Source organism: Chanos chanos, chromosome 4 (assembly GCF_902362185.1).
Source record: "Chanos chanos chromosome 4, fChaCha1.1, whole genome shotgun sequence".
Classification (NCBI taxonomy): domain Eukaryota; kingdom Metazoa; phylum Chordata; class Actinopteri; order Gonorynchiformes; family Chanidae; genus Chanos; species Chanos chanos.
The window spans coordinates 44826248-44851675 of NC_044498.1; the positions used below are offsets into that span (position 1 = coordinate 44826248).

A 25428-nucleotide genomic window follows, 5' to 3' on the forward strand; every position below is an offset into this window, starting at 1 on the left:
TCATCTGCTACGAAACACACAAGATAACTTGAGCAACTTGGCTGACTACACTGTTTTAGCAAGGCAGAATGCTAGAAGAAATCACTAATAACGTAATGTTAGCAGTGGATAGCTAGCTAACTTAGCTTTGGTGGTAGCACAGTTAAAATCATTAGGACACCCCTGCAAAACTGAACAAGATATCAGAAGCTTTGTTACTAACGTATGAGCTAACTGACTGACCAGTCCTCCGTTTATAAATATATAAATAATAAAATTTCGTGCAGTGGAAGTTGTCTATCTTGTTATAGTGGTCTGCATTTGCTAGCCGCACTGTATTTCTGTAGTCTACAGCTGCTCCAGTCTTTGACATGCTAACGCTAGCAGGTTGAATATGTTTGCCACAGAATAAATCTGTTTCCTTCCTTCCATCTGAATGTAACGTTTTAATATGCTGTATTTTGCTTGTATTCGAACTATAATTTTATAGGAGAATAACCTGTTAGTTGCATCCTGAATAAGCCGACCTCTATCACAACTCGATTCAATGCTTGCGGGAAACTCTCATCCCAATCAGCGCGAAAAATACTCACTTTCGATTGGTTGGCAGCAGTGAAGAATTTAACCGGTCTTTTCAAAAATCAACCTCCTCCCAGGACAGAATTCGAAAAGCATCGTCAGAAATCCCTTAAAGGAAGCTCCGAAATTATTCCTTAACTGTTATTCGCATTAAATTATTATGCTTCTAAGATCGTTTGTTTTTGTTTTTCGGGGAATTATTCTGGTGGACGCGAGTCTCTGTTCGAGAAACGAGCAAAGGAGGCATCCTATCGGAGTGACGTCATACCAAAGGGTGGGTTGCGAGGAGGTTGCCATGTTGACAAAAGTTAATCTTGTTTTTAAAGAGAAATTGTTAACTAAAATAAAGCATTTTAAATAAAATTGCGTAATTTTCTCTATAGCATAAATATATCTAAAAAAAAAAAAGAATAAAAATTGGTAAAAAAATAAGGAAACACGTGGAAACAACTATACGCAGGCTTGGGCGCAGATAATCCAGGGCCAGTTAATTATGTCAAATAATTTATAAAAATGCAAATTAATCGTGTTGAGTCCTCCAAGACACGACTCAAATGTCAAACCGATCATTCAATGGATGTGTTCAACCAACACTAAACCGATTTTATTACTCATACACTTATTTAAGGTAAATCACCGTACATTCTTACCTGGCAACCCATAACTAAGCGCGCCAGAAGCACACAGGGCCACGCATAAAGAAATAAGTTAAAATGACCAGGAATTAGATTTATCATTCACAATAATGAGTATTTAGGTGAGATAAAAACATAACTTTTATTATTATTTTTCAAACGGATAATAATACAACCAAACATGAATGACATGCACACATTTAGAACTACTTTGAAAATGGGACAGTTACATTATACCTCCTTGCTATGTCTATGCATGTGCATTGTGACAAATATTATTTGTCTCTTCCGTTCTGTTTGAGATAATATTTAGTCACATGACATCTAAATATTTGTCAGAATGAATCCAATCTCCATCTGTAAATCACCTTTATTTTCAGACGGCTGCCTGCTTTCTATGGTAACTTGACTGACGATAACCTCTAACAACTTTTTTCTCGATCTGCGCAGCGTCACTGGCAAGTGTCCTGAAATGGCTTCCCAGTATCATTGTGAGTCCATAGACCTGCAACGGCGAGAACCAACTACAAAAATACTCCCTCTGTTGGCCGACTACTCAGAGGAAGACGGAAGCCACTGCTATGAGCTTTCAAACTCATCGCTTGCAACAACGTCGTGAGGGCAAGGACATGGGGCAAGAACTTAAGACAGTGACTTCCATAGTTAGATAACTCACTGTTAGAAAAAAATTGAAAAGGTCTATCTGATCTAATCTTATAAGCGTGTTGTAGGCCCATTTCAGTCAGCACAGAAGAATCCAGAATGGCATTAATTTTGTTCACTAGATCCCGGACACCGTTGATGAAAACGTCCAGGTCGTTAAAGAACGATTTCAGAAAAGGTAACGTTACTCTCCGTTGCAATGGCTTTTTAAAATATGTAGCCCTATTTTTAAATATAGAGGTGCAGACTATTCAGAGCTGGTCACTTTTTTAAAACGAAAAACACGGCCATAACCAGCCGTGTGGTTGTAAAACGGTTCATGGTGGCGTCAAAGAAGAACTGTAAAGAATCAGACAAATGCTTGCTAACGATAACTAAGTTAGTTTTTTGTAACGGGTGAATGATTTTGAGTTGGTGAATGATTGGTGATGAAGTTTTTAAGCGTTATGTTTAAACTGTGCTTGCTCTGTCAGTCAAGTGATTGTCCAGACTTGATAATTCAGGTGTTGCTGGAGAATAACATTAGCAAATGGCCTTAATATGTGTGGGTTGTCTGTAAAGCTGAGACGGCCAGTTAGCAAGTGCAGTTAGCCTATACTCGACTACTGAAATCAAAGGCTTAAGTGATTAGCAGGCTAGCTGTCTTGTTTGACAGATTCGAGATAAGTTGGCCCAGTAAGTAATTACACATTAGTAAGACCAGCGCTAACTCAATATATCTGTTCTGATCGGATAAAAAGACATTGGCTGTTATGGCATTGTGCGGAGACACGACCAGTACCTGTCAATGTAACACGTGCTAACTCTTTTGTGTTGTTACCTGGCAACCTTACCGGTCTCTTACTGTAAGTACTTTCCAGAAATAAATGGTGGTGTAACATGACCACTGGAATAGTGGATTGTCTTGTTGGCGCACTTACGAGCTGTTTCCATGCAAGCAGCGAAATGTCTGTGCGTGTACATGGATGTTGTCTGTCCTAAATGGACTGCTGTAGATATTTCTACTCATTTTACTTCATGACTGGATTTTTCAATCTGTATTTTTCCACTGCCCCGTGTTCAGCCCACACACAATAGGGGATGACTAAAAGTTAACGGCACCTCGCTTGGTCACAGTCCAGATTGTAATGAAATGACAGCCATTTACATTATCTTCCTAGAACAGTTCTCAGACAGTATACTCTAACAAGGAGCGATGATGCTGACTGTGCTGCGTTATCAATGGGTTTTATATTCTCACTTATATAAACATATATGATGCGATTAAAAATACAGCATGTATGGTGGCAGTTAAATGGAAACGGCAGGGAGTCTCATCGTTTCTTAAATCCCTTTTTAAGACATATTTCGATTCAACTCTTCCCAGGTAAGCTGCACACTGAAGCGGTAGTAAGCTATCGCGCTGTTTTTCTTTTTACTGGGCTTTATGATTATGTCGCTGGATATAGTAAATGTTTTTCAAAAGCTTTTTTTTAGATATAGTAACAAAACAAAGTGACGTATCCCCTTGTGTTATAATGTGGTTCATTAAAGGTTCAGCTTTTCTAACGTCATTCTTTGTCCGAGCTCCCAGAGAGCTCAGGCGAAGTCACCCGATGCGAGAGCGAGGTTATTTGAGGACAGACTGGTTCCTCTGCTGTTTCCTTGTGCGAACTGCAATGGCGATTTTTCCTCAATATAACGCCAGCAAGGTTTCCTCGCATAGCATGTGAAACATTCTTAACCGCTCATCTGAGACAGTAATGTCTTAGCAATGAAAAGTACATCTCACTGTACAATAATATATTTACACAGTAGTACATGAAGTCAGCTGTGTGTCTGTATGTGTGTGCGCATTCGTGTGCATGAGTGTGTGTGTGAGTGAGTGACAGAGAAAGAGAGAGAGCGAGAGAGAGAGCAGGGTGTTTGGGTTTGTGTGTGTGTATATATTTATATGTGTGTAATACATATACATATATATGTGTGGGTGTGTTTCGGGGTGTGGTTCATGCATCACCATGACCATTACATATGCTTCCAAGAGCAGCCTGGCTTTTGGACTTATGACTGCAGGTGAAAGGAGTACGCGAGGAAACCGGATCTGTAGCAGTTGTCGAACATTTTCTTTTACGGTTCCATTAAAACTGCAGTGTCACTGCGCACCCATCCTCCTCTTTGGTGTTTCCTAGCAACCCTCTGTCCCGCTCAGATACCTTGCATTAGTGTAACCAATCTCATTCAGATTTTGAGTGGGAGTATGGGAGTGGCAACATGAAAAATTTCTTTCTTTTTGTGGGTCAGAGGTTTGGAACCAAAATGGATTGAAAACTTGTCAGGGGTTTGTGTTTTTCTTAGCATTTCAGAAATGCTAATGTTAAGATCTAGCCCCTAGAACAGTGGCTGAATAATTAGTGCTGTTTAAAAAGTTGCACTGATGAAGAAAAGTAGAGATGTCTTAACGTTTTCTAGTTGTCAATTATGTTCAGTGCAGAATTGATCTCGAAGAAGAAGAAAAAGTTCTTAATTTGTCACACACACACTGAGCAGTGAAATGGAGCCTCAGCATTTAACCCTAACACCAGTGAGCACACACACACACACACACACACACTATGAACTAGAAGCAGTTGGGACCAACTCCAGGTCTTTTTGCCAGTGCCTTGGTCAAGGTCGCTGACAGGAGTACTAATTCTAGCATGCATGTCTTTGTGGTGGGAGGAAACCCCATGCAAACACGGGGTGAACATGCAAACTCCACACAGAAAGGACCTGGGATGACTGGGATCCAAACCCAGGGCCTTCTTGCTGTGAGGCAACAATGCTAACTATTGACCTAATCTCAAAGCCTGTTTTGTCTCCCTGACTCCACATTACTGTCACAGTGCTCTGACCTCCAGAAAAAAATGGAGTCACTGAAATTATGTTGAGTTTGAGTGCACTGTGCAGTAACCATTAAGCTCACTTTACAGTTGTTTCACAACTACATCTGTTCAGTATTGCAGCCTAGCTCACTGAAGCAAAGGAAATCATTAACTACTTCTCTTCCGGACATAGGGGTCAATTTGCTGCACAGAAAAGGCCAAATTCACTGGGATTATACTATGGCTTCCCGAATTATTGCTATGTTACAACTGGCATTTGTATTGGAGAGTGAAGAATGATTCAGAAGGTCATATAAATACATAATTGTGAATATTCCTCACAAAGATCCTGTAGAAAGCAATAATAAATTAAGCTGTCTGTAGCCTGCACCTATCTGCTGTTATTTAATAACTATGAGGTAACTATAGTATACTGTCAGGTTAACAAATATACATTTATTGGGGCCTTATAAACTGCCATCTTTTGCAACACTCCGAATGCTTGTGAATTGAAGCAAGTGTGAACCAGTGTCTGTACTGTTTCTCTTTTTTTGTGGTATTAGTAAGTATGAGTCTCAGTGAACACACCCAGCTGGTAAAGAAGACTAATGTAAGATATCTGACCCTTCTGTGCGAAGCCTTAGTCTACATTGTGTTTGGGCCAAAGTGTTGTTCTATTAGGTTATAGGCTAGCTCCACAGGATTCTTCACAAGCCGGTTAAAGTGTGCCAGCAGGCCAGCCAGGCTGAGCAGTAGCACGGAGTTTGATGTTGTGTCTGTCCTGACTGGCAAGAGTTGACTGTCCACAGTTTTACCTGCACCCATAAAGGAGTAAAGGAACGTCCAGGGAACATTCCGACCAAAACACATGACTCCCTACATAGTCTACCAGCTCCAAGTTGACTGCAACGGAGACTCCATCTGAAACTTCCACTCACTTACAGGGAATGAGTGAGCAGACCAAGGTGTTCAGACAGCCAAAAGGCTGATGTGACGCCAACCAGGTCAAACTGACCCAGCTGCACTGAGCCGCCAAAGCCCAGAATAGATGACAAGACTCAGACGTACCAAAGCCTGACAGATGTGAGGAATTTCTACGTCAAATTTTTTAAGTAGCGATGAAGGAGTGTTTTTTTTTTTTTTCTACTCATCTAATAACTATAGTCAGATGTTATGACCTTGTTGTAAAGCACACATTTATTTTTGGATACTAAATTAATTTAATGAACATAGATTAGGAAACATGCATTGTACAAAGTGGTTTAATAAGGGTGTATAGATGGCGCTCAGTAGTTTGTGCAAGGTCTTCTCCTCTGCTTTCTTATCATGGTCAGAGAGGACTGCACCCCCAGATAACACTCTGCAGCCATAAAACTACGCTGAGCGGCGTGAGGTTTTTTAGCAACTTATGGATTGCAAAATAGATAACCCCCTTAACCCGCCTACACTCATTTTTGGCTCAGTTCACAGTCGATAAGTCTGTGGTATATAATGAGGTTGTTCGTGGTATGCGATAGCCTGTTTGTATGGTAGATATGCCCCACAGTCTTTCGAGGGACTTCGCGCAATGCTTGGAGAGCAATGCTTGGAGAGCTCTGAGTCCGTCAGAATTGGAGATGTTGTGAAATAGACATAGGTGTTGGAGATGTTGTGAAATAGACACAGATGTTGGAGATGTTGTGAAATAGACACAGATGTTGGAGATGTTGTGAAATAGACATAGATGTTGGAGATGTTGTGAAATAGACACAGATGTTGGAGATGTTGTGAAACAGACACAGATGTTGGAGATGTTGTGAAATAGACATAGATGTTGGAGATGTTGTGAAATAGACACAGATGTTGGAGATGTTGTGAAATAGACATAGATGTTGGAGATGTTGTGAAATAGACATAGATGTTGGAGATTTTGTGAAATAGACACAGATGTTGGAGATGTTGTGAAATAGACATAGATGTTGGAGATGTTGGAGATGTTGTGAAATAGACATAGATGTTGGAGATGTTGTGAAATAGACATAGATGTTGGAGATGTTGTGAAATAGACACAGATGTTGGAGATGTTGTGAAATAGACATAGATGTTGGAGATGTTGTGAAATAGACATAGATGTTGGAGATGTTGTGAAATAGACACAGATGTTGGAGATGTTGTGAAATAGACATAGGTGCGCCGCAGGATGAAGTGAAACACACATTCTCTCCCTCAGAAAGCAACAACCCAACATTTAGCTCAAGATTTCAGCAGGCCTCGGTCTCTTGTGTCTCCTTACGTATTTGTGTTTTAGCTTTTTGTACATCGTCCAAACGTTCCTCCAGAACAGGAGGCAGATTATAGTCGAGCAAAAGCCTGATTACACAGAGTCTTACACTGGTCTTAGAGTAATGGAGCGTTTCACCCCTCCGACATCAGAGGGCACTAGGCTAAGGGTCCTATAGATTTAAATTTAGTACGGCGTGAGGGAGTTGATCCAGTAGGATGTAATCAACTTCCACCACAAATTGGATCAGACGTTAAGGGCATTTGGTGAAGGGTTTCATGGGTTCAGCTCCATCAAATGAGTGAAAGCAATGGACAGAGGAAGGACATTAAGGCAGTTTTCCTAAGAGGGCCCTAATCGAGATATTTGGTTTTCCTGGTATCAGAAAGATTAAATTAAACTGGAGATGCTCGTTCCGAGGATTCAAATGGGACCACAGTATAGACGTAAAGGCCCAGCAGAAACAGAGACGGACAATAAGGTATCACGCTTCCCATAACAGAAAGATGAGCTCCATTGAAAGACATCCCATCTATGTGATGACATAAGACTCTTACGCCATGGAGGATGTCTGTGACCTAAGTATACACGTACAGAGAGTCTGTCCTGCAGAACCTTATAGAGACTTTTAGTCTTTGGCAGCAGGAGGATCATACTCTATCAGGGGCAATGTGCCAGCGGTCTTACAGACACAACAATGGAGAGAGAGAGAGAGAGAGAGAGAGGATAAAGAGAGATTACAGAGTCTGCACAAGTGGTCACTGGTCAGCGTGTAATTCCAGACAGACGTTATAGGAACAGTAGGGGTGTGTGTGTGTATGTGTTGTCAAAGCACTATGGGAAGAAGATAGTAGCTTGTTAGTTGACTGTCTGGTCAGACAAGTAGTGGCCTGATCTTGTTAGGGCGTTTGTTAGAGAGAGTCACTGTTTCCCCCCGCTTAATGGGGATTCCCAGGAGAGGAGAGCCTGAACAGAAACATAAAGCTGATGGTTGACCTGTAGCAGATCTTCAGCTTATCCATTGATTGGAGATGGGTGATGGGGGAGTTGAAGAGGTTGAAGGTTATTGTAAAAGTTCTTTGGAAAGGCAAAGGTTATGCAATAATACGTGAGATAGCGAATAACAAGAGCCACACACGTTAGCACGAGAGTGTGTGTGTGTGTGTGTGTGTGTGTGTGGTTGTTTGTTCAGGTTTAAGACCAGACCAAATGTTTCTTCACGTCATGGTGTGTAATTATTATGTCTGACTGAGCTGCTTTGAAGGCTTCTGTCTACCCTGTGTGTGTGTATGTGTGTGTGTGTGCATGTGCATGTGCTTCTCTCTTCCTGTGTCTTCCTTTGTCTTAGAGTTGTTGATAATTGGTTAGGGCTCAGTGGAGTGTATGTGTCTGCATGGGAGAATGAGGGAAAAGTAGAGCATGTAAAGGTCGGTAATTATCAGTGAAATATTTGAACAGCCCAGTGACTGCAGCAGAAGGACTTATATAATCTGAAGAAACTGAAAGATCTGTCTTTGAGTTATTGTGTTACATAACTGAGCTGATAAACATAGGGGGGGGGGGGGTGGAAGAGGGGATGTTTAACCCAAGGATTAACCAAAGTGGTAAAGATACTGGGTTTCATTTATCTTTGTGCTTTAACATGGTGCTAAACTGTTTTGGAATTTTCACAGCCAGACAGTTTTGTCCTCAGCTATATGGTCTGGTTGGTATTTAAATCTTGCATGTTACAGACACACTGTCTGAGTCATGTTAGCATATTACCATACCATACTGGACGTGTTGTTTTTTTGTGTGTGTGTGTGTCATTTTTTTTTACACCCATCCATTACATGCAAGGCATGCACACACCACACACATACATGCCTCTGCTTGGCCTGTCTCTACAGTTTAGACTGAAATCAGAATAGGTTGTGTCTGTTGCCTTTGCGTGTGTTCATCGAAAGCGTCATTCACTATGGCCTAACCCACTTTCCAAGAAAATGCCGGAGGACCTCCCAGACGCACCAGTCATTGTACAGCTCTCAGCATGACATGCCTTTACATGGATTCTTCATGTTACAAAAAGAAACATGTAGTTCCTTGTGGTAATTACAGTGAGTGCACATCAATAGTGTTGGAGGTATGGCAGTTATTCTTTGTGACTGTCAGTGTCTCTGCCTATTTGTCAGAATGAGCTTTCATTGGACAAAGCTGCATTACCTCATACCCTGACTCTCGTCTTCAAAAGCCTATAATATCAGAGGCTGTCAGGAAGGTGGAGCTTAAAGCCCCGCCTCTTTGTTTGTCTTTTGGAACTTTTTCAGACAGTAACAAAATCTGTCCAGACATACATTTCATGTTTAACAAAATCTAAATCACATGATCAGCTATCGTGAGCAGGAGTTTTATTCTGCCCTGTTAGACATCAAATACAGGACTAACTAAATGGTTCAGTCAGCCTCATACTGAAAACACACTCCATTTCATCTTTTTGAGCTGATGAAATTTATTTGCCATCTAATTTAATCAGTTCAAACTAGTTTTCAACCCTGATGAAAATTACATCATTCCACGGTGGCGGAGGTTGGTCATTTCAAATCACGTTTTTCTGTGTGATTCAGATTAACAATAAACAGGTTAGGGCACGTTCATTATCCTAAATGTACCCCTTACCCCCTTTCTGTCCTAAAGTCCTCCTCCCTTCCTTAACCCTTGCTTCTGTAACCCCAGAAAGTCTTCTTAGGTCAGTAACTCTTGGCAAGACTCAAACAAAGTCATCAGATCTCTACTGTTACAACTCACACTTGACTGAGAGCCAAGTCAGATCCACATGTGCTGTATGTATCTGCAGCCTGTATGTTAAGTAACAGCAGAAGAAATGTAGCAGGTGGGTTTGTTATTCACTTTCAATCTGGTGGCAGTAAAGTTTTATTATAGTGCGCGTAGCTAAGTTCTTCATGGCATGACTGTCTTGTGCCTAGATGTTGGCAAAGAGGGACGTTTTGCTTTTGTAATTTGTTAACCGAAGCATTTGCCTGTGGTGTGAAGCCCCGTAGTAAGAGATGGTGAACTGTAGAGTGTACCAGCAGTGAAGTTCTGAGTCTATGTTTGACGTAGACAGTAAGTCTCCCCCTTCCATGCCAGCCTCCCCTGGGGGAGCGACACACATTTCTTCCAGACTCTGCATCTGCATTGCATTGCTGAGTGACCTAGCACACTTTAAGGAGAGCTCCGTTCACACGGTAATACCCACAACTACATAAATGCCTCATTCTCAGTGAGCTCCTCGGATGAACGAGGAGACCCTGGCCAACACGCCCGCACAAGGAAATTTGACTTGCTGCATTCCTCTGGCCCCCAGCCAAGTTGGCAACTGTGGCACAGATGAGATTGAACCCTGACTTGCAAATTCAAATCGCAAAACCCCTGCGCTGTGAGCGAGGATATGCTCGATGCGTGTTTGCTCGGTCCAAAACTGTGAAACCAACACAGCAGGTCAGCACTGCTTAACTGGAAAGTGTGTGGTTATCCCTGATTTCCCTGAGTATCAGAACATATTATTTCAGAAATGATTAGTTATTCTGTCGTACTTAATGTGTATTGAACCCTTTTTTTTTCTGTGTTGATTTGTGGTTTGGCTGCTATTGTTAGCGTGTGCACATGTTCGATGTTAGTTTTGTGGTCATGTGGCAGAGTCTGATTCGGTTTGTTCTTTTTCTTCTGACTGGCCTATACAGTTTCCTTTGATGAACCTTATACGCAAACCTATGTAGTAATTGTCAAATGCAGATATTTAAGTGCGCTCACGCACATGCAGACCCTCTCTCTCATTCAGAGCTAGCACGTGTTTGGTGTGTCTTGTCTGTCAGTTTTAAAACCAAACACTATATTTGAGTATTATGACGGAGATGACAGTTCCATAACTGAAGGTCAAATGCGATGCATGTAATGACTTTTGATTCTGTGGCTTTTCTGTGTCTTAAACCTGAGAAGCCAAGTTCCGGTATTAAACACTGCTCTTTCTTTTTCTCTCATAGGAAAGCTAACAGAGGGAACATGTTTCAACTGCACTGCACTCCGAATGGTCCCGCCCAGGTAATTTGTGACAAGACCAAAAATTGGGAAACCAGATTAGTCTCGTTTGCAATTACATCGACGTTACAACATTTCTGTTTGTAAAGTTTGTCAACAAAATTCTGGGCCAAGAAAGAAAAAAAAACACTCAACAGTGAAGACTTTTTAACATCATTGGATCTAAAGCATTGACTCCAGACAACTTTAAATCGATACAAATCGATCCACTGAGCCTCTTAAGCCTGACTCAGTCTGTGAAGGATATTGATCCAAAACTGCCCGACATGGCGGTTCACCAGAAGTTATTCCTCTCGCTTCATTTAAAATACATAACACAGCTGTCTCAGAGGGTTTGGAAAGTACTGCTCAGACATTGAATAATACTGTCTCTGTCTTTTCCCCCCTCTCTAGTCCTCATGTCCTCAGAAGCAGTTCCATGGGTCACGGGTCCTATCTCAGTCCGGTCCTGTACTCAGATCGTTTGTGTGTGGGACTGCGCCACTCTGCCAGGTCACCGCGTCTGTACTGTGCTGTGCTGACCTCTGACCCTGCCTTGCCCTGCCACGCTGCAGCGACGCAATGGATGATAGCAAGGCCGCAGAACGTTGCCGTGCGGTGGATTCACGTCACCGGTCGCCTCCACGACGACTCCAAGGTGGAGCGATCCTTGCGTTCGCTGAAGGATCGGAACAAGAAGCTGGAGGAGGGAGGGCCAATCTACAGCCCCACGGTGGATGCCGAGCCCGTGCGCCGGTCGCTAGGGCAACGTGTGGTCGACGAGGTGAAGCACTACTACCACGGGTTTCGCCTACTCTGGATCGACATGACGATAGCTGTCCGCATGCTCTGGAGAGTACTGAACGGACACGCGCTCTCTCGTCGGGAAAGGAGACAGGTACACACACTTGAAACACACTTCTCACTGATTTAGTGCCCTCTCTTTGTCTGAAGCCTACCCAGATCACTTAAAGTGGCCTCTTTCCCAGCCTCCGTGCATTAGTCATTTGTTCAGGTGCACTCACAGATGTGTCCCAGGAGAAATTGTTTATTTAAGAATTTAGAGGAAAAAATTATTCCAAGGCCTTGGTCCGCTTTTGGGAGTGGCAGCATACTCAGAGAACGGAGGCTGGCAGGGAAAATGCTGAGCTGGCATCTAAAGAGCCGTGTTGTTTTCGTGATATGAATCCATAGTAAAGTCTCTTTCTCGCCTCTTCTGGCTTAATGATTGATCAGTGCCAATTGTGAATGCAGCATCTCTGTTGTAACAAACTTTGGTAGTGTGTGTGTGTCTGTCTGTCTGTCTGTCTGTTCGTGCGTGCTGGCATGAAGCCCAGAAAGTGTAATACAGCACTCCCCTGAGAGAGGCTGTCCTTATCATAAAAGTGAATGAAGGTTAACAGACTTTGCATTAACAGTGCTATTTGGCATTAGCATGTAGTGTAATGTTAGCAATGTGGCTAACGTCATATAAATTAACATTCTTTCTTGTGTGTGAATGTCACTGATAACACATGGATTACATCATTTACACTCTCTCTGATATATACTTGTGACATCTGTTAGAAAATAGCATTTTTTATGTAAAGCATTTATTGGCATGTAATTAATATGATTTATCTTTTGCGGCCTTTCTTAGCATGTTGGTCCTATCACTCAACTTTAGCGCTTTCAGTAAAATGTTGGTCCTGTAGGTATCTCACATGGCTAATGTTCAACTATCTCTCTGACGTTGTTAGTTAGTATTACAACACATAGCCATTTGTCCTCCGCTTTGCTTTTGTTAAAACCCTCTCCAACGTCTGCTGTGGTTACATGATCTCACAGACTCTGTGCAGTGTGCTGTGAGAGTTCGGTCTGCACGTGGCTAATGTCTGTCAGTGTCAGATCCTCAGAGAGACCAGTGAGTGAGTCAGTGCCGCTGTAGTAACATGAGACTCCACTGACACCAACCCTGTGTCCACATTCTCCGCCGGCTTTCCCTGAAATGATCTCTCTCTCTCTCTCTCTCTCTGGGATATGTAATACTGGCTGCCCTTCAAGCTGAGAGAGGGTTATGTGAGGCAATGGAGCTAGCATTGAATTTAGCTAACGTAAAATAGATTAAATATTAGCTTATGCTCATCGCTAGCCATGGTCTTGCTGACCGAATAGCCTGCAGCTCTGCTTTTGATTTAGCATATTGCTAAATCACTCATGATAAACCACCAGTTGCTATGTTGAACTACAGAGCAAAAAGAGTGGCCCTTTTCTTATGAGTGGTGGGTCATAACTCATGTTGGTGTTCCTGTTGCTTATTTTACTATGTTTTTTGAACCTGTATAGCAAAATGTATTTGTTTTTTTGTTTTTTGTTTTTTTACCACAGAGCAGAAGAGTGTATTTCATAAAAGCATCTCAGTTCAAGACATTGAGTCCTGTGATGGCAAACTACATGGGTGAACTAGCTTAGTGGCCAGTAGAAGTTTCCATGCAGTAACTTTTAGGTTGGGGCTTAGGCTGAGTAAAGATTGACATAGCAGCGGTGGGGTAACGGCTGTGCTAACAGTTTGGCCGTCACCATACATCTGGGCCCCACTCCTAAAACAAGCTGTGACCCCACACACAACCTCAAGCTACAGCTAGCCGCTAGCGCACCTCCCTGCTGCTATTCAGTTGATCAGTCTCCTTAATCCAGGCTTTCAGCCTGGGCCTCTCAGCTTTTGATGTTGCTTTACACCTCTGCCTTTCTTTGTCCCTCTCTGTTTTTCCACCACCTCTCATATCTTTCTTCCCCCCATCTCTTTCTCTCTCATTCCCCCACTCTCTCTCTCCCTTACTCCCCCTCTTCCCCTCTTGCTCTCTCTCTCTTGCTGATGAAGGTGATATACATGTCAATGGGTTGAACACAAAAGATCTTTTCAAGCCTGGTTGGCTTAAATCCTGCCTCCCTATAGGACCCCTGACATGCAGGTGGTGTTGGGGGGACAGTGGACCCTCTCTTTTTGGAACAACAACATCTACCCCCAACACACTCTCTCTCTCACTTAGTCACTCTTTCTCTCTCTCTCTCTCACACACAAGCACACACAAGCACACACACACTCACAGGCATGCACACACACACTCACACACAGAGTTTCTCTTGTTCTCCAAGAGTCATTTCATGGCGTGATGCCATATCTTGTACATCCTGGTTCTGTAGAAGTCATGTCAAGTTTGCTTAAACAGTGACGTTGTAATTTCCTCCTTGTTCCTGCTGACCAACGGTTAATGCGCATAAACACCACTACTGGAAACCACAGAGACCTCACCTTACATTTTCAGCATGAGAGCTCTGGAGATATGTGAACGAAGGGTGAAAAATGTAACAGTAGAAAAGAAAAGGAAGATGGGAGAGAGACAGAGACAGAGAGAGAGAGGTTGGGACTGACACCAATGACTGTGTTTGGTGCTCCTCCAACTCCCCCTGCTGGAGTTATCCAAGCACACACTGCTTCTTATACACACACACAAAGCAAACAGGCCAAACTGTTTGGCCAGAAACTTTCTTCATCATTTATGCATGTTAATATTATTTTTGCATGTGTAAAATCAGTAATATTTTTAAATATTGCTGTGTTACAAATACAGAACATTGACCAGTCACTCATTATGTTGCTGATTTTGCTTAAACTAAACATAATTCCATATATTAATGGCAGATCTTCCCATCTGATCAAGCTTTGGTTAATGTTGAGAAATTGATTTTTTTTTTAACTCATGCTCCACAAACTATTAATGGGCTTGCGGTATGAAGATCAGAAAAGTTTATCCATGTTTGGTCTGAATAGCTCTGGAGGTAAATTCCATGCTGTCCAGGGCCTATAGCCAGTGTAGGGATATTAACAGCGCAAGGAGAATCATGACTAGGACTCAGGAGTGTGAAGTTTTATTGTAGGTTTAATCCTAGATGTCATTCTTTATTAATAAAATAGTATTATCAAACAGACAATGATGGGCTTCCAGATGACAGACGTGTATCGTGTGATGTATCATATTGAATAAATAAAGTCACAGGTTTTGTTGAGATTTTTGATGTTGTGAAATCAAATTTATTAGATTCTGCCCAATTTTAAACTAATTTGCACAGCCAGTAGTTATTACCTTTTATTACTTTTTAATTCAGTGTCTGACCTAATACGGTGTGAATCCTCTGATGTCACTTCCAGTTCCTGAGGACCTGTGCTGATGTATTTAGACTCCTCCCCTTCTTGGTTTTCATCATCGTGCCGTTTATGGAGTTTCTGCTTCCTGTCGCTCTTAAGCTTTTCCCCAACATGCTGCCGTCCACGTTTGAGACACAATCCAAAAAGGTAACGTAACCTTTCATCTTTAACCCCTAATGAATGATGATGTCAAACGTGTGACCTCTTGTCAAACACACCACCTAGATCTATGGCTGTTCCTTAACATAAGCGTTTTGTGTGTGTGTGTGTGTGTGTGTGTGTGTGTGTGTGTGTATTGAAGGAGGAGAGGTTGAAGAAAGAGTTGAGAGTGAAACTGGAGATGGCCAAGTTTCTGCAGGACACAGTGGAGGAGATTGCCCTGAGAAACAAAGCATCCAAGGGCGATGTGACAGAGGAGTTCTCCACTTTCTTCCAGAAGGTAACACACACACTCACCTTCATTTGTACACCGACACACACACACACACACATTTACTTGTACAGTAACATACATGTTCACTTTTACAGGAAATGTTATCATAGAGTTCTGCACTCTGTTTCAGAGGGCACACACACACTCTCTCTCTCTCTCTCTCTCTCTCTCTCTCGCTCTGTGTACACTCCCACTCCATCACTTCAGAAAAGTCCACCTTACTGTGGAGAATCCATTCTCAGTAAGGACAAATCTATCCCTTACCATACTGTGCAGGTTCATGACTAAAACATGTACACTAGTAGAAGAAAAGATATTTCTGTGTGGCTTCCAAACAACTGACTCAAAATGTTAAATATTGATACCACTGTAAGTAACTGACTGAGAGAAGACCAATGTGTTTGGGTGAATGTATTACCCTCGACGGTGCCTGTCGTGGGTTGCAGTGGTGAAAATTCTGCATTTAAGTAGGAATCTGAATAAGGCCCTTGAGAATGGCTCTTTTGTGCCCCAGTGTGGCCAGTCTTTGAACTGCAGTCTTCCCTGAGCACCATCTTATTTTTCATTTTACCTGTCACACCCAAATAGGTAAACCATCAACACCTTTAATATCCACTGCAGAAATAAATGAACTAAATCCAGATCTGAGAATGTACTAATGAAGACCTTTCTAATCTACCTCCAGCCCAAAATCACACAGACACACGCAAGCACACACACACTCCAACTTTCATCTTCTGAGATGACACATTATTTATCTTCTCTCTCTCTCTCTCTCTCTCTCTCTCTCTCTCTCTCTCCCTCTCTCTCTCTCTCGCTGTCTGTGTCTCAGATCCGTGACTCAGGTGAACGGCCTAGTAATGAGCAGATCATTCGTTTTTCTAAACTGTTCGAAGACGAGCTGACACTGGACAATCTGACGCGTCCTCAGCTGGTGGCCCTGTGCCGTCTGCTGGAGCTACAGTCCATCGGCACCAACAACTTCCTCCGTTTCCAGCTCATTATGAAGCTCAGGGCCATCCGAACCGATGACAAGGTGAGTGCATTCATCAGCTGCGGTCCACACAGACACACCAGACTGTGTGAGCATATTAAGACTGTTAGTACAGTGTAGTACAGTGCAGTGCTGACCCCTGCCGTGGCTGTGTTCTGTCAGTTGATTGCAGAGGAAGGTGTGGACAGTCTGAATGTGAATGAACTCCAGGCAGCCTGTCGAGTCAGAGGGATGAGAGCTCTGGGTGTCACTGAGGAGAGACTGAGAGAACAGCTCAAACAGGTAAACACACACACACACACAGGCACACACACACACACACAGGCACACACACACACTCACACTCACACAAACATACTCGCAAACACACACTCACACACACTCACACACACACATACACACACACACACACACACACACACAGACTGTCCTCGACTTACGACCACTCAGACTCACAACAGCCGTCCCATTAACCTTATTATATTAGTTTCAAGTAGCAACGTTTGGTTGTAACATCTAATCACAACTGCTCTATCCGCTGTATCATACCATCAACCATATTGGTTATGGTTTGGGTCTCAGTATTACTTACAGTACTCATTAATAAATACCTACACTGTATTTCATTTTATAATTACTTTTTTTGCTCTTATATTATGATGATGATTATATATGTATTACTTTAACCTGAATAATGCATGAAATTAGAGTGGACATGTAACAAAGCCCTATTATGCAACATTCATGCATGTAAGTGCATATACATCTTTACAATGAACAAAATAGAATAGAACAGAACAGAATATTTTTCATTTACAGCAGGGTCATCAGAATGGAGACCTGTCAGAGGTCAAGTAGAGTCTGTCTGTATATATATATAAAAACTGAGCCTAGATATCCGCTGTTTAAAATCATAACATGGATATCGGTGCTGTGATACTGACGGTGTTGAGTATGACATATATCTCTGCTGTGTGATGATGTGTGTGTTTTTGATGTTGTCTCCATAAGTGGTTGGAACTACATCTGAATCAGCAAATCCCCACATCCCTGCTCCTGCTGTCCAGAGCCATGTTCCTGCCAGACACCCTGTCCCCCGCAGACCAGCTCAAAACTACACTCCAGACCCTGCCTGAGACTGTGGTACGTAATTCTCTCTGCGTGGGTGTATGTTATACTCAGTATGTGTATATGAATATTTCTGGTCAAACAAATTTCTGGTAGACATGAGGCTGTGTCTAATTGCGTTTGTGTATTAATTTTGTGTGTGTGTGTGTGTGTGTGTGTGTGTGTGTGTGTGTGTGTGTGTCCAGGCTAAAGAGGCTCAGGTGGCAGTGGCTGAACTGGACTTCTCTAAGGTGGATAATAAAACCAAACTGGAAGCCACACTGCAGGAGGAGGCTGCCATCCGACAGGAGAACAAGGAGAGAGAGCTGGAGAGGCTGGCTGACGCCGCAGAGAAGGCTAAAGAGCAGGCAGCACGGGTCAGTGTCCCTGTCCGTCATTCCCATGAACCAATCAAAACAGACTTACCGTTAGTCTCTCTCTTCCAACATATATATATATATATATATATATATATATATATATATATATATATATATATATTTCTTAGCCTGGTTTCTAGTCTCAGTCTAATTCTTAACAGAATGTTGCTGTAACCACTCTCTGCCGCGTTGTTTTAGGAACGTTGTTTAAATGTTGAAGGTGTGTTTTCAGGAGAGCGAGGCCCTGTTGGATGCAGAGGCAGATGTGGGAAGGCGGGTAGACACTGAGCATGCTCTGTCCAGCGTAGATCTGGCCATCCACTCCGAAACACTGCGAGACACTGCACCTGTGCTGGAGGGCATTAAGGTACACACACGCACACACATACACACACACAAATAAACACACATGCACAAACACACACACACACATACACATACATACACACAGACACACACTTAGACACACATGTTGTCTCTGTCTCTCTCATTCTACACAACCAGCATCTGTTGTGGAGGATAGTGAGATAAATCACACCACCACACAGTTTCTGCTCGCTCAGCGTTTTTCATCAACATGAATCAAAGCTCTGGAGTATAATTTATACTCCTCAGCAGGTTCTCTGTCTAAGACTTTCATCTCAACTTATTCCAAATGAGACAGTCACGCTTAGGCTTCAAACAGACTCTGCTTTTTCATAGATTTCTTTAGTTTTCTTTTGTGTTGTGCCTCCATAGGTTTGCTTATTTTTTTTTGCTTTAATTGATCATGTGTCGATTGATTTTGCTCTTTGGTGTGTAACATGTGTGCGTGTGTGTCTGTCTGTTTGTGTGCGTGCGCGTGTGTTTGTGTGTGTGTATGTGTTTATTTTGTTTGGATTTCGATGCTTTTCTCCATGCTGCGGTCAGTTTAAACAGTGGCAGAGGTATCTGCTCATCCAGGTTAGATACTGAAATACTGCCCTCCATTTTTACCCAGCCACACAAACAACTCTGCTCTTCACAGTCACTATATTCAGTGAAATATCACAGTCACTATATGCAGTGAAATATCACGGTCACTATATTCAGTGAAATATCACAGTTGCTATATTCAGTGAAATATCACAGTCACCATATTCAATGAAATATCACGGTCACTATATTCAGTGAAATATCACGGTCACTATATTCAGTGAAATATCACAGTCACTATATTCAGTGAAATATCACAGTTTCAAAGGGTGAAGGAGGAGGAGTAGGGAGTCAGGATTTCTGGAGTCTCAGATAGTACTATATGAGAGCAGGCTGTCAGAGAAATGGATGAAAGGTTAAAGGTACTGATGAGAAGTTGAGATGTTTGTGTGGTGCTTTCGTCCTCCCACTGTCCACTACACCGGTGTCTCTGTGTGTGTGTGTGTGTGTGTGTGTGTGTGTGTATACACCTGTGTATGAGTGTGGGCCTGTAACACACTCCTTACCTGAGTGATCACTGGTGCTGAGCTGATCTTCTGGTGTCGTATAACATATAGACATTTCCCTTACTAAACTTATGTGTATGTTTCTCTACGTGTGTGTTTATTTGTGTTTGCATGTTCGGTGAAGGTGATGTTTTGTCAAATCTTCCCTTTTGTCCCAAATTCCTGTCGTACTGTTTTGCTGCTGGTCGCAGGTCTGTGCCTGTGTGTTGATGTGTGGTTAGTTGTGTCTGCTTGTGTGACCTTTCACCTTTGACCCCCCCCCCTCCCCAGGGTGAGGAGATCACCAAAGAGGAGATTGATATGCTGAGTGACGCCTGCACTAAACTGAAGGAGCAGAAGAAACTCCTCACCAAAGAGAAAGAGGAGCTGGAGGACCTGAAGGACGATGTTCAGGAGTACAGCGAGGTGTGTGTGCGCGCGCGTGCGTGTATGTGTGCATGTGTGTGTGTCTGAGAGAGAGAGAGAGAGAGAGTTGTGAGAGTTGTCTGTGCGGTAAAGTGAACTTAAGTGAGTTTTGCATGTGTGTGTTTGTGTCAGACAGAGAGAGTTGAGAGATGTGTGTTCACATGTCAGTAAATGTCCAGTGTCTCTCTCTCTCTCTCTCTCTCTCTCTCTCTCTGTCAGGATCTGGAGGAGATAAAGAAGGAGCTGTCTAAGAGCGGTCAGAAGCAGGTGGTGGAGGAGTCTAAGGCCAGTAAACGTCTGTCCCGGAGAGTCAACCGCATGATTGGCCGAATCGACAAAATAATCAGCGAGCTGGAGAAGGACAAGCTGGTTCTGGACGGACAGGTGGACAGTGGAACAACACCACCTATAGGGTAAGAGATCTTTCCCTCTTTACTCTCCTTTTTTTTTTTTTTTTTGCCTCTTTCCGATCTCCGTGGCAGGCGCTATGTGGCCAGATGGAGCAAGACCTCACCAAGCGGTGTGATATTATATACGAATGCTAGAGCACATTTATATGGGTGCATTGCTCATGTGTGTTACCCATTGTGAAGTGGTGATGGAAGGATGACTTTGAACTGTGTGCCAAACAGACAAGCGTAAAAAGGGTACCCAGACCAATTCTTTCTCTTTATTTCTTTTTTTTTTGTTTTTTTGTTTTTGTAGACTGTTCTATGAGAAACGTAGTGACATGCAAAGGTAAGAAAGGGAGAGACCACAACTGGTGTCTGTTGCTGTTTGTTAAAATCTAACCCAAATTTCATTTGTCTTCAAATTAAGTGTGTCAATTAAGATCAATCAGTGGAGATTTCATTTAAAAATTTCATTTTGATTCTTCCATCGTTCGGTATCTCTTCACTCACTCACCGGGTGTTGTTTTGTCTCGTGTCTGCCGTTCATCGTCATTTTTAACGGATTATTAATAAATCATCAAAATCGTTGCAGTTCTGCCACCTCTGATTCTGCCGTGCTTTGCAGTTTCCAAAACTCTTAGCTATGACATGAAAGTAGTCTGGAATACATTTAACTCTACGTACCTACATTTCAGATTTTAAAAGCACTTAAATAAAACTGCCTGCCCTTACAAAGATGAGAATATGAACATCAAAAAAGAGGAGAAAAGAGTTCTGATTGCTTTTACCAGTGAGACAGCGGTTTCCTTGTCTACGTAATTGCCAGTGAAACACTGAAGAGCCTTAGGGTAGAGAGTAGGTAGATCAGCAAAGGTTTCTGATTGGACTGTTCTGGGAACCCTGCATGGCTGCCTCAGCATGCGATTGATTGGTTAGCCGGCGTGCTCTTCCGCACCCCCCCCCCCCCCTTACCGTTTAGCTTCCTGTGTTGCCGAGTAACCGTTTCCTGTATGCAGTTTGTTGCTGCCCTACAGGGAGAATCTGATCAGCATCAACGAGCTGATCGGTGTGATGAGGCAGATCCAGAGCATCCCCGAACACAAGCTGCTCAGCATCGCCGACGCGCTCGACGAGAACAAGGACGGCAAGATCGACATCGACGACGTCATCAAGGTAACGCTGGCGCTGACTCACCTGTGTTTTTCTGCTGGCGCAGGGGTCTGAGGCACACATTCAACAACACACATTCACGTCCACACACGACGCACACACACACCCACACACACACACACATCTGTGTCTCCACCGTACGTAGAAAAAAGTCAATTAGACAAAAGACGCAGTCTCTTTCTCTCTCTCTCTCTCACTCTCTCTAATATCAGGTGGATAAACCTGTCTGTCCCTCTCTCTTTTTTTTCTGCCTTTGACTGCCTCTCTGTCCATATTTTAGTTGGCAGGGTACACAGCATCTTCAGCTGTATCGTGTGATGTATATATTTGTGTGTGTTTATGCGTCTTTTATGTTTTGTAGGTGGTGGAATTGATCGATAAAGAGGACATAGACATCTCCACCACGCAGGTGGCTGAGATCATGGTGATGTTACAGAAAGAGGAGAAGCTGGTGGAGAAAGAGAAGGCCAAGGAAAAGGCCGAGAAGGAACAGGCTGCTAAAGTGAAAAATTAACCCCGCACAGATAAACCTGAGATGGGGGAGGGAAAGCACTGACGAACCGCTAGAGCTGGAGCCCACAACCCTAATGGTCAAACAGAATCTGAACCCTAATACGACCACATGTGTTCAGTCATTGGGTCGTCAGGCCATTTAGGTCAGAAGTTTTGAGAGTTTTGTTTCTATGCTTTAGAGAGTAGAGAAAAGACACGAAAAACTAAAGCATAGAGGAAAACACTCAAAATACAAAAAAAGAATGCCCCTCCTCCAAAACAAAGTTTTATGCACAAATTAGAGACAAACATAGTTTAATTCTGCCTATTAGGACTGATGTATAATGGTTGATTTGATTTGCTGAAGAGGTGTCTATTTATTTATTTGAAGAGGGGGGGAAAAAAGTGTTGAAATTTAAAAATCAATTATTTTAAACCTTTGTTGGCTGGTTTTCCTCCTTGAAATATGACCAGAGAAAAGAGTAAAATAATTTGTGTTCATATAATAATGTTTAAAGAAAAAAACAAAACAAACAAACCTCTTCTTTTCATCCCACCAACGCTGTTCAGGAAGTGAGCAGAAGTCATTTCCTGTCTGTCTTTGCACACTGCATCACCACCTGATCACCCTTCCTCCATTCCTCGTCACGCTTTTGTTTTTGTTTTTTTGTTTTTTTTTTTGTTTTTTTTAGCATTTTGTTCTGATCAGGTGTTTTATTTCAGTTTGCTGCGGAATCAAGTGGGTTAGATGCTTGAATGTACGATTCACGGTCCGTTTTGTTTGTCCATTAACCAAAGAAACAATGATGTGCAGATGCGTTTCATAAACTCATAGACATGCATACATTATGTGTGCAGTATTTGAATGTTGAGTGTGATGTCTGGGAGAATTTGAGCTCTGTGCACGGAAAAAAAAAAAAAAAAAAAGTCGGCCGACCACGCCAAGGCGCTGATGGTTGGGGTTTAATCCGTCAGTCGAACTTCAGTTAGTTCTGAAGCTCTGAGCGTGTATTGATCCAGTGCATACGCTGTGGCCTTCAGTAATCTCCCGCTCCTGTCAGAATCCCATCAAATGAACCGAGCGTATAGAGATTTGTCTATACAACCAGTAAACACGTGTTTTACACAGTCAAATTATGCTTAAGGACTGTTTCGGACCCCCCCCCCTTCCTGACCCGTGGGCGTGGGCCCCCTCAGCGTAGCGTGTGTGTGTGTGTGTGTGTGTGTGTGTGTGTGTACGGATGACCTGCAGTGCGGTGCTGGATGAGGGACCACGGCAGGAACGGAGACTTTGCGTTAAAAGCGCTGTCGGGGTTCAGCTGGGTCGGTTTCTGTGTGTGTGTGAGAGTGTTTAGATTAGTGAAGACAAAGCTTGTTCCATGCTGCCAGAGCCAGCGCAGATGTCAGCTGAGGCCCAGTTTGGTAAAGCTAGTCTGGGTACAGATAGTAACGCGCTGGGTAAACATTCTCTCCTTACATGGAGTTAGAGGAGAAACTGATCTGCGTACACGCTTGCGCTCATAAACTTGGCTCTGTTTGAATCGGAAAGTGACACACATGCTTGCGCACACACACACACACTCACACACATACACATAGACACACATACTTGCAAACAGATGTGTTTGTGGTGTGAACATGGTCACATAGTTGTGCAGGGCACTGCAGAAGACAAAGGATGTCATCTCTGTCCTTAAATATGTCAGCTGAGGAGAGGAGGCTGTTTCTCACCTGAGTACATTGTGTCTGCTCAATGTCTCCAAAAAACAGTCTGGCTCCCTGTTTAGACTGCCTGTCTGTTCAGTGTTTGCCAGGGGGGCAAATAAGGGTCAAAGGTGAACCTTCGCTATGGTAACGCTTTTTGTGTTTATGCAGCGCTCGCTTATCTGTGTATCAATGCTGAAGTTAAGGCCTTAAAAGTACATGCAATAACTGCATAATGTTTATGAACTTTGCAAAGGAAGCTGGGGGAAATTATGCTGATCTATAATTGCACTATAATGATGGGAAAAAGCTTTTTTTTTTCTGGAGGTCTTGATCTAGACTCAGGTATACTTGTATAGAGTAATGTTTAACTGTGTTTGAGGCAGCTGCTGTTAGGAGGAGATGTATGGTTATGATAAACTCAGTGTTGAAGGTGCTTGGTAATTAGCGTTACTTACAGTTTACCATATAGAGGTGGGAATGGAAGCAGAGCTAGGAGAATTACAACTTAACGGAGAAAGACCATCTTAATGTCTCTAAGAAACACAACCACTGCACTTGAAGCCAAAACTTGAGAGTTCAGTTTAATGGAACTGAAAATAGTTTCCTCTGACATCACAGTCCTTGCCTTCAGTAAACCATTTTAATCTTCATAAACAAATTGATGCAGAACCACGTTCTGTGTTCTTCACGTCTGGGTGACTGTTCAGATGAGCTGTTGGATTCTTTGAGAGGATTGGGTTAAGAAAGTTTAGCTTGTATAATGGCTGTTCAGATGAGCTGTTGGATTCTCTAAGAAGACTGAATTAAGACAGTTTAGCTTGTATTATGAGCTCAGAGATATTTTAGCAGGAGGAATCCGTGCGTGTTACAGAGGAGACGCTTCTGTACCGAGATTCCTGTTGGCTTTGTCTCAACGCTGTGATTGCCAGAGTTGGACATGGGTCTTTTGAGGACCACTGTGTTGGTTAGTGTATGGAATGGATGCATCACTTTGGGAGTTTGTCTCTGTTTCAGGAGGAACAACTGTGCGGTAAACTGATCTGGGTTCAGACAAAGAGGCGGAGACAGACCAAAGTTAAATAAATACGTGAGCTGAGAACCCTTAGTTAAACTAAAAAAAGAAAGAAAAAAAAGAAAAGAAAGAAAGCTTGAGATAACGCTGTCTGTTCTTTTAATCTGTAACATGTTATTTATTTATTTAATTGAACTTGAGAAAAGTGCAAGAATAAATGAAAAAAAAAAAACTAATAAATTGAGTAATATCTTATTGGTATTATTTGTGACAATTGATTCAAGTGGTAGAGAGTGATATTCACTGTATTTTTTTAATAGTTTACTGCTGCAAAAAATCAGTAACGATGCTGAATAAATAAAAGCTTTTTATTTTATCAGATAATTCATGTATACACTGACATTTCCATCATATGGTTCCAAAGATGTTGAATAAAACGGAGTTAAACTATGAATGATTTTGTACCATTTTTTTCCCCTCTCGCTCTCTCTCTCTCTCTCTCTCTCTCTCTATTCTTTTGTCATCACATCACTCCATCATTGTCTTGCTCGTGTTTCATTCCTTCATCCTCTCAATTGTTTTTCTCCTTCACTCGTTTTTTTCTCTGATTCCCTTATATACCTTATTATTTTGCACTCTCACTGCCACTGTGCGCCAGTCCCTGACACTCACTGTAACACA

At 42.5% G+C, this 25428-nt stretch overlaps 1 protein-coding gene across 3 annotated transcripts; it reads left to right on the forward strand.

Moving 5' to 3' along the window:
* Positions 1-1744: 1744 nt before the first annotated feature.
* Positions 1745-22566, forward strand: letm1 (leucine zipper-EF-hand containing transmembrane protein 1). 3 transcript variants are annotated; one of them, XM_030770615.1, is made up of 15 exons: positions 1745-2034; positions 10976-11033; positions 11424-11907; positions 15199-15342; positions 15497-15634; positions 16461-16664; positions 16785-16904; positions 17634-17765; positions 17936-18106; positions 18342-18476; positions 19840-19974; positions 20194-20387; positions 20680-20712; positions 21383-21539; positions 21898-22566. In XM_030770615.1, exons 1-15 carry the CDS (start codon positions 1956-1958, stop codon positions 22048-22050), a joined length of 2337 nt encoding a protein of 778 aa, XP_030626475.1. In that variant the 5' UTR covers positions 1745-1955; the 3' UTR covers positions 22051-22566. The 3 variants fall into 3 exon arrangements, with proteins under 3 accessions (XP_030626475.1, XP_030626477.1, XP_030626478.1); XM_030770617.1 differs by having other exon boundaries at positions 21401-21539; XM_030770618.1 differs by lacking the exon at positions 1745-2034 and adding an exon at positions 3193-3222.
* The last annotated feature ends 2862 nt before the right edge of the window (positions 22567-25428 follow it).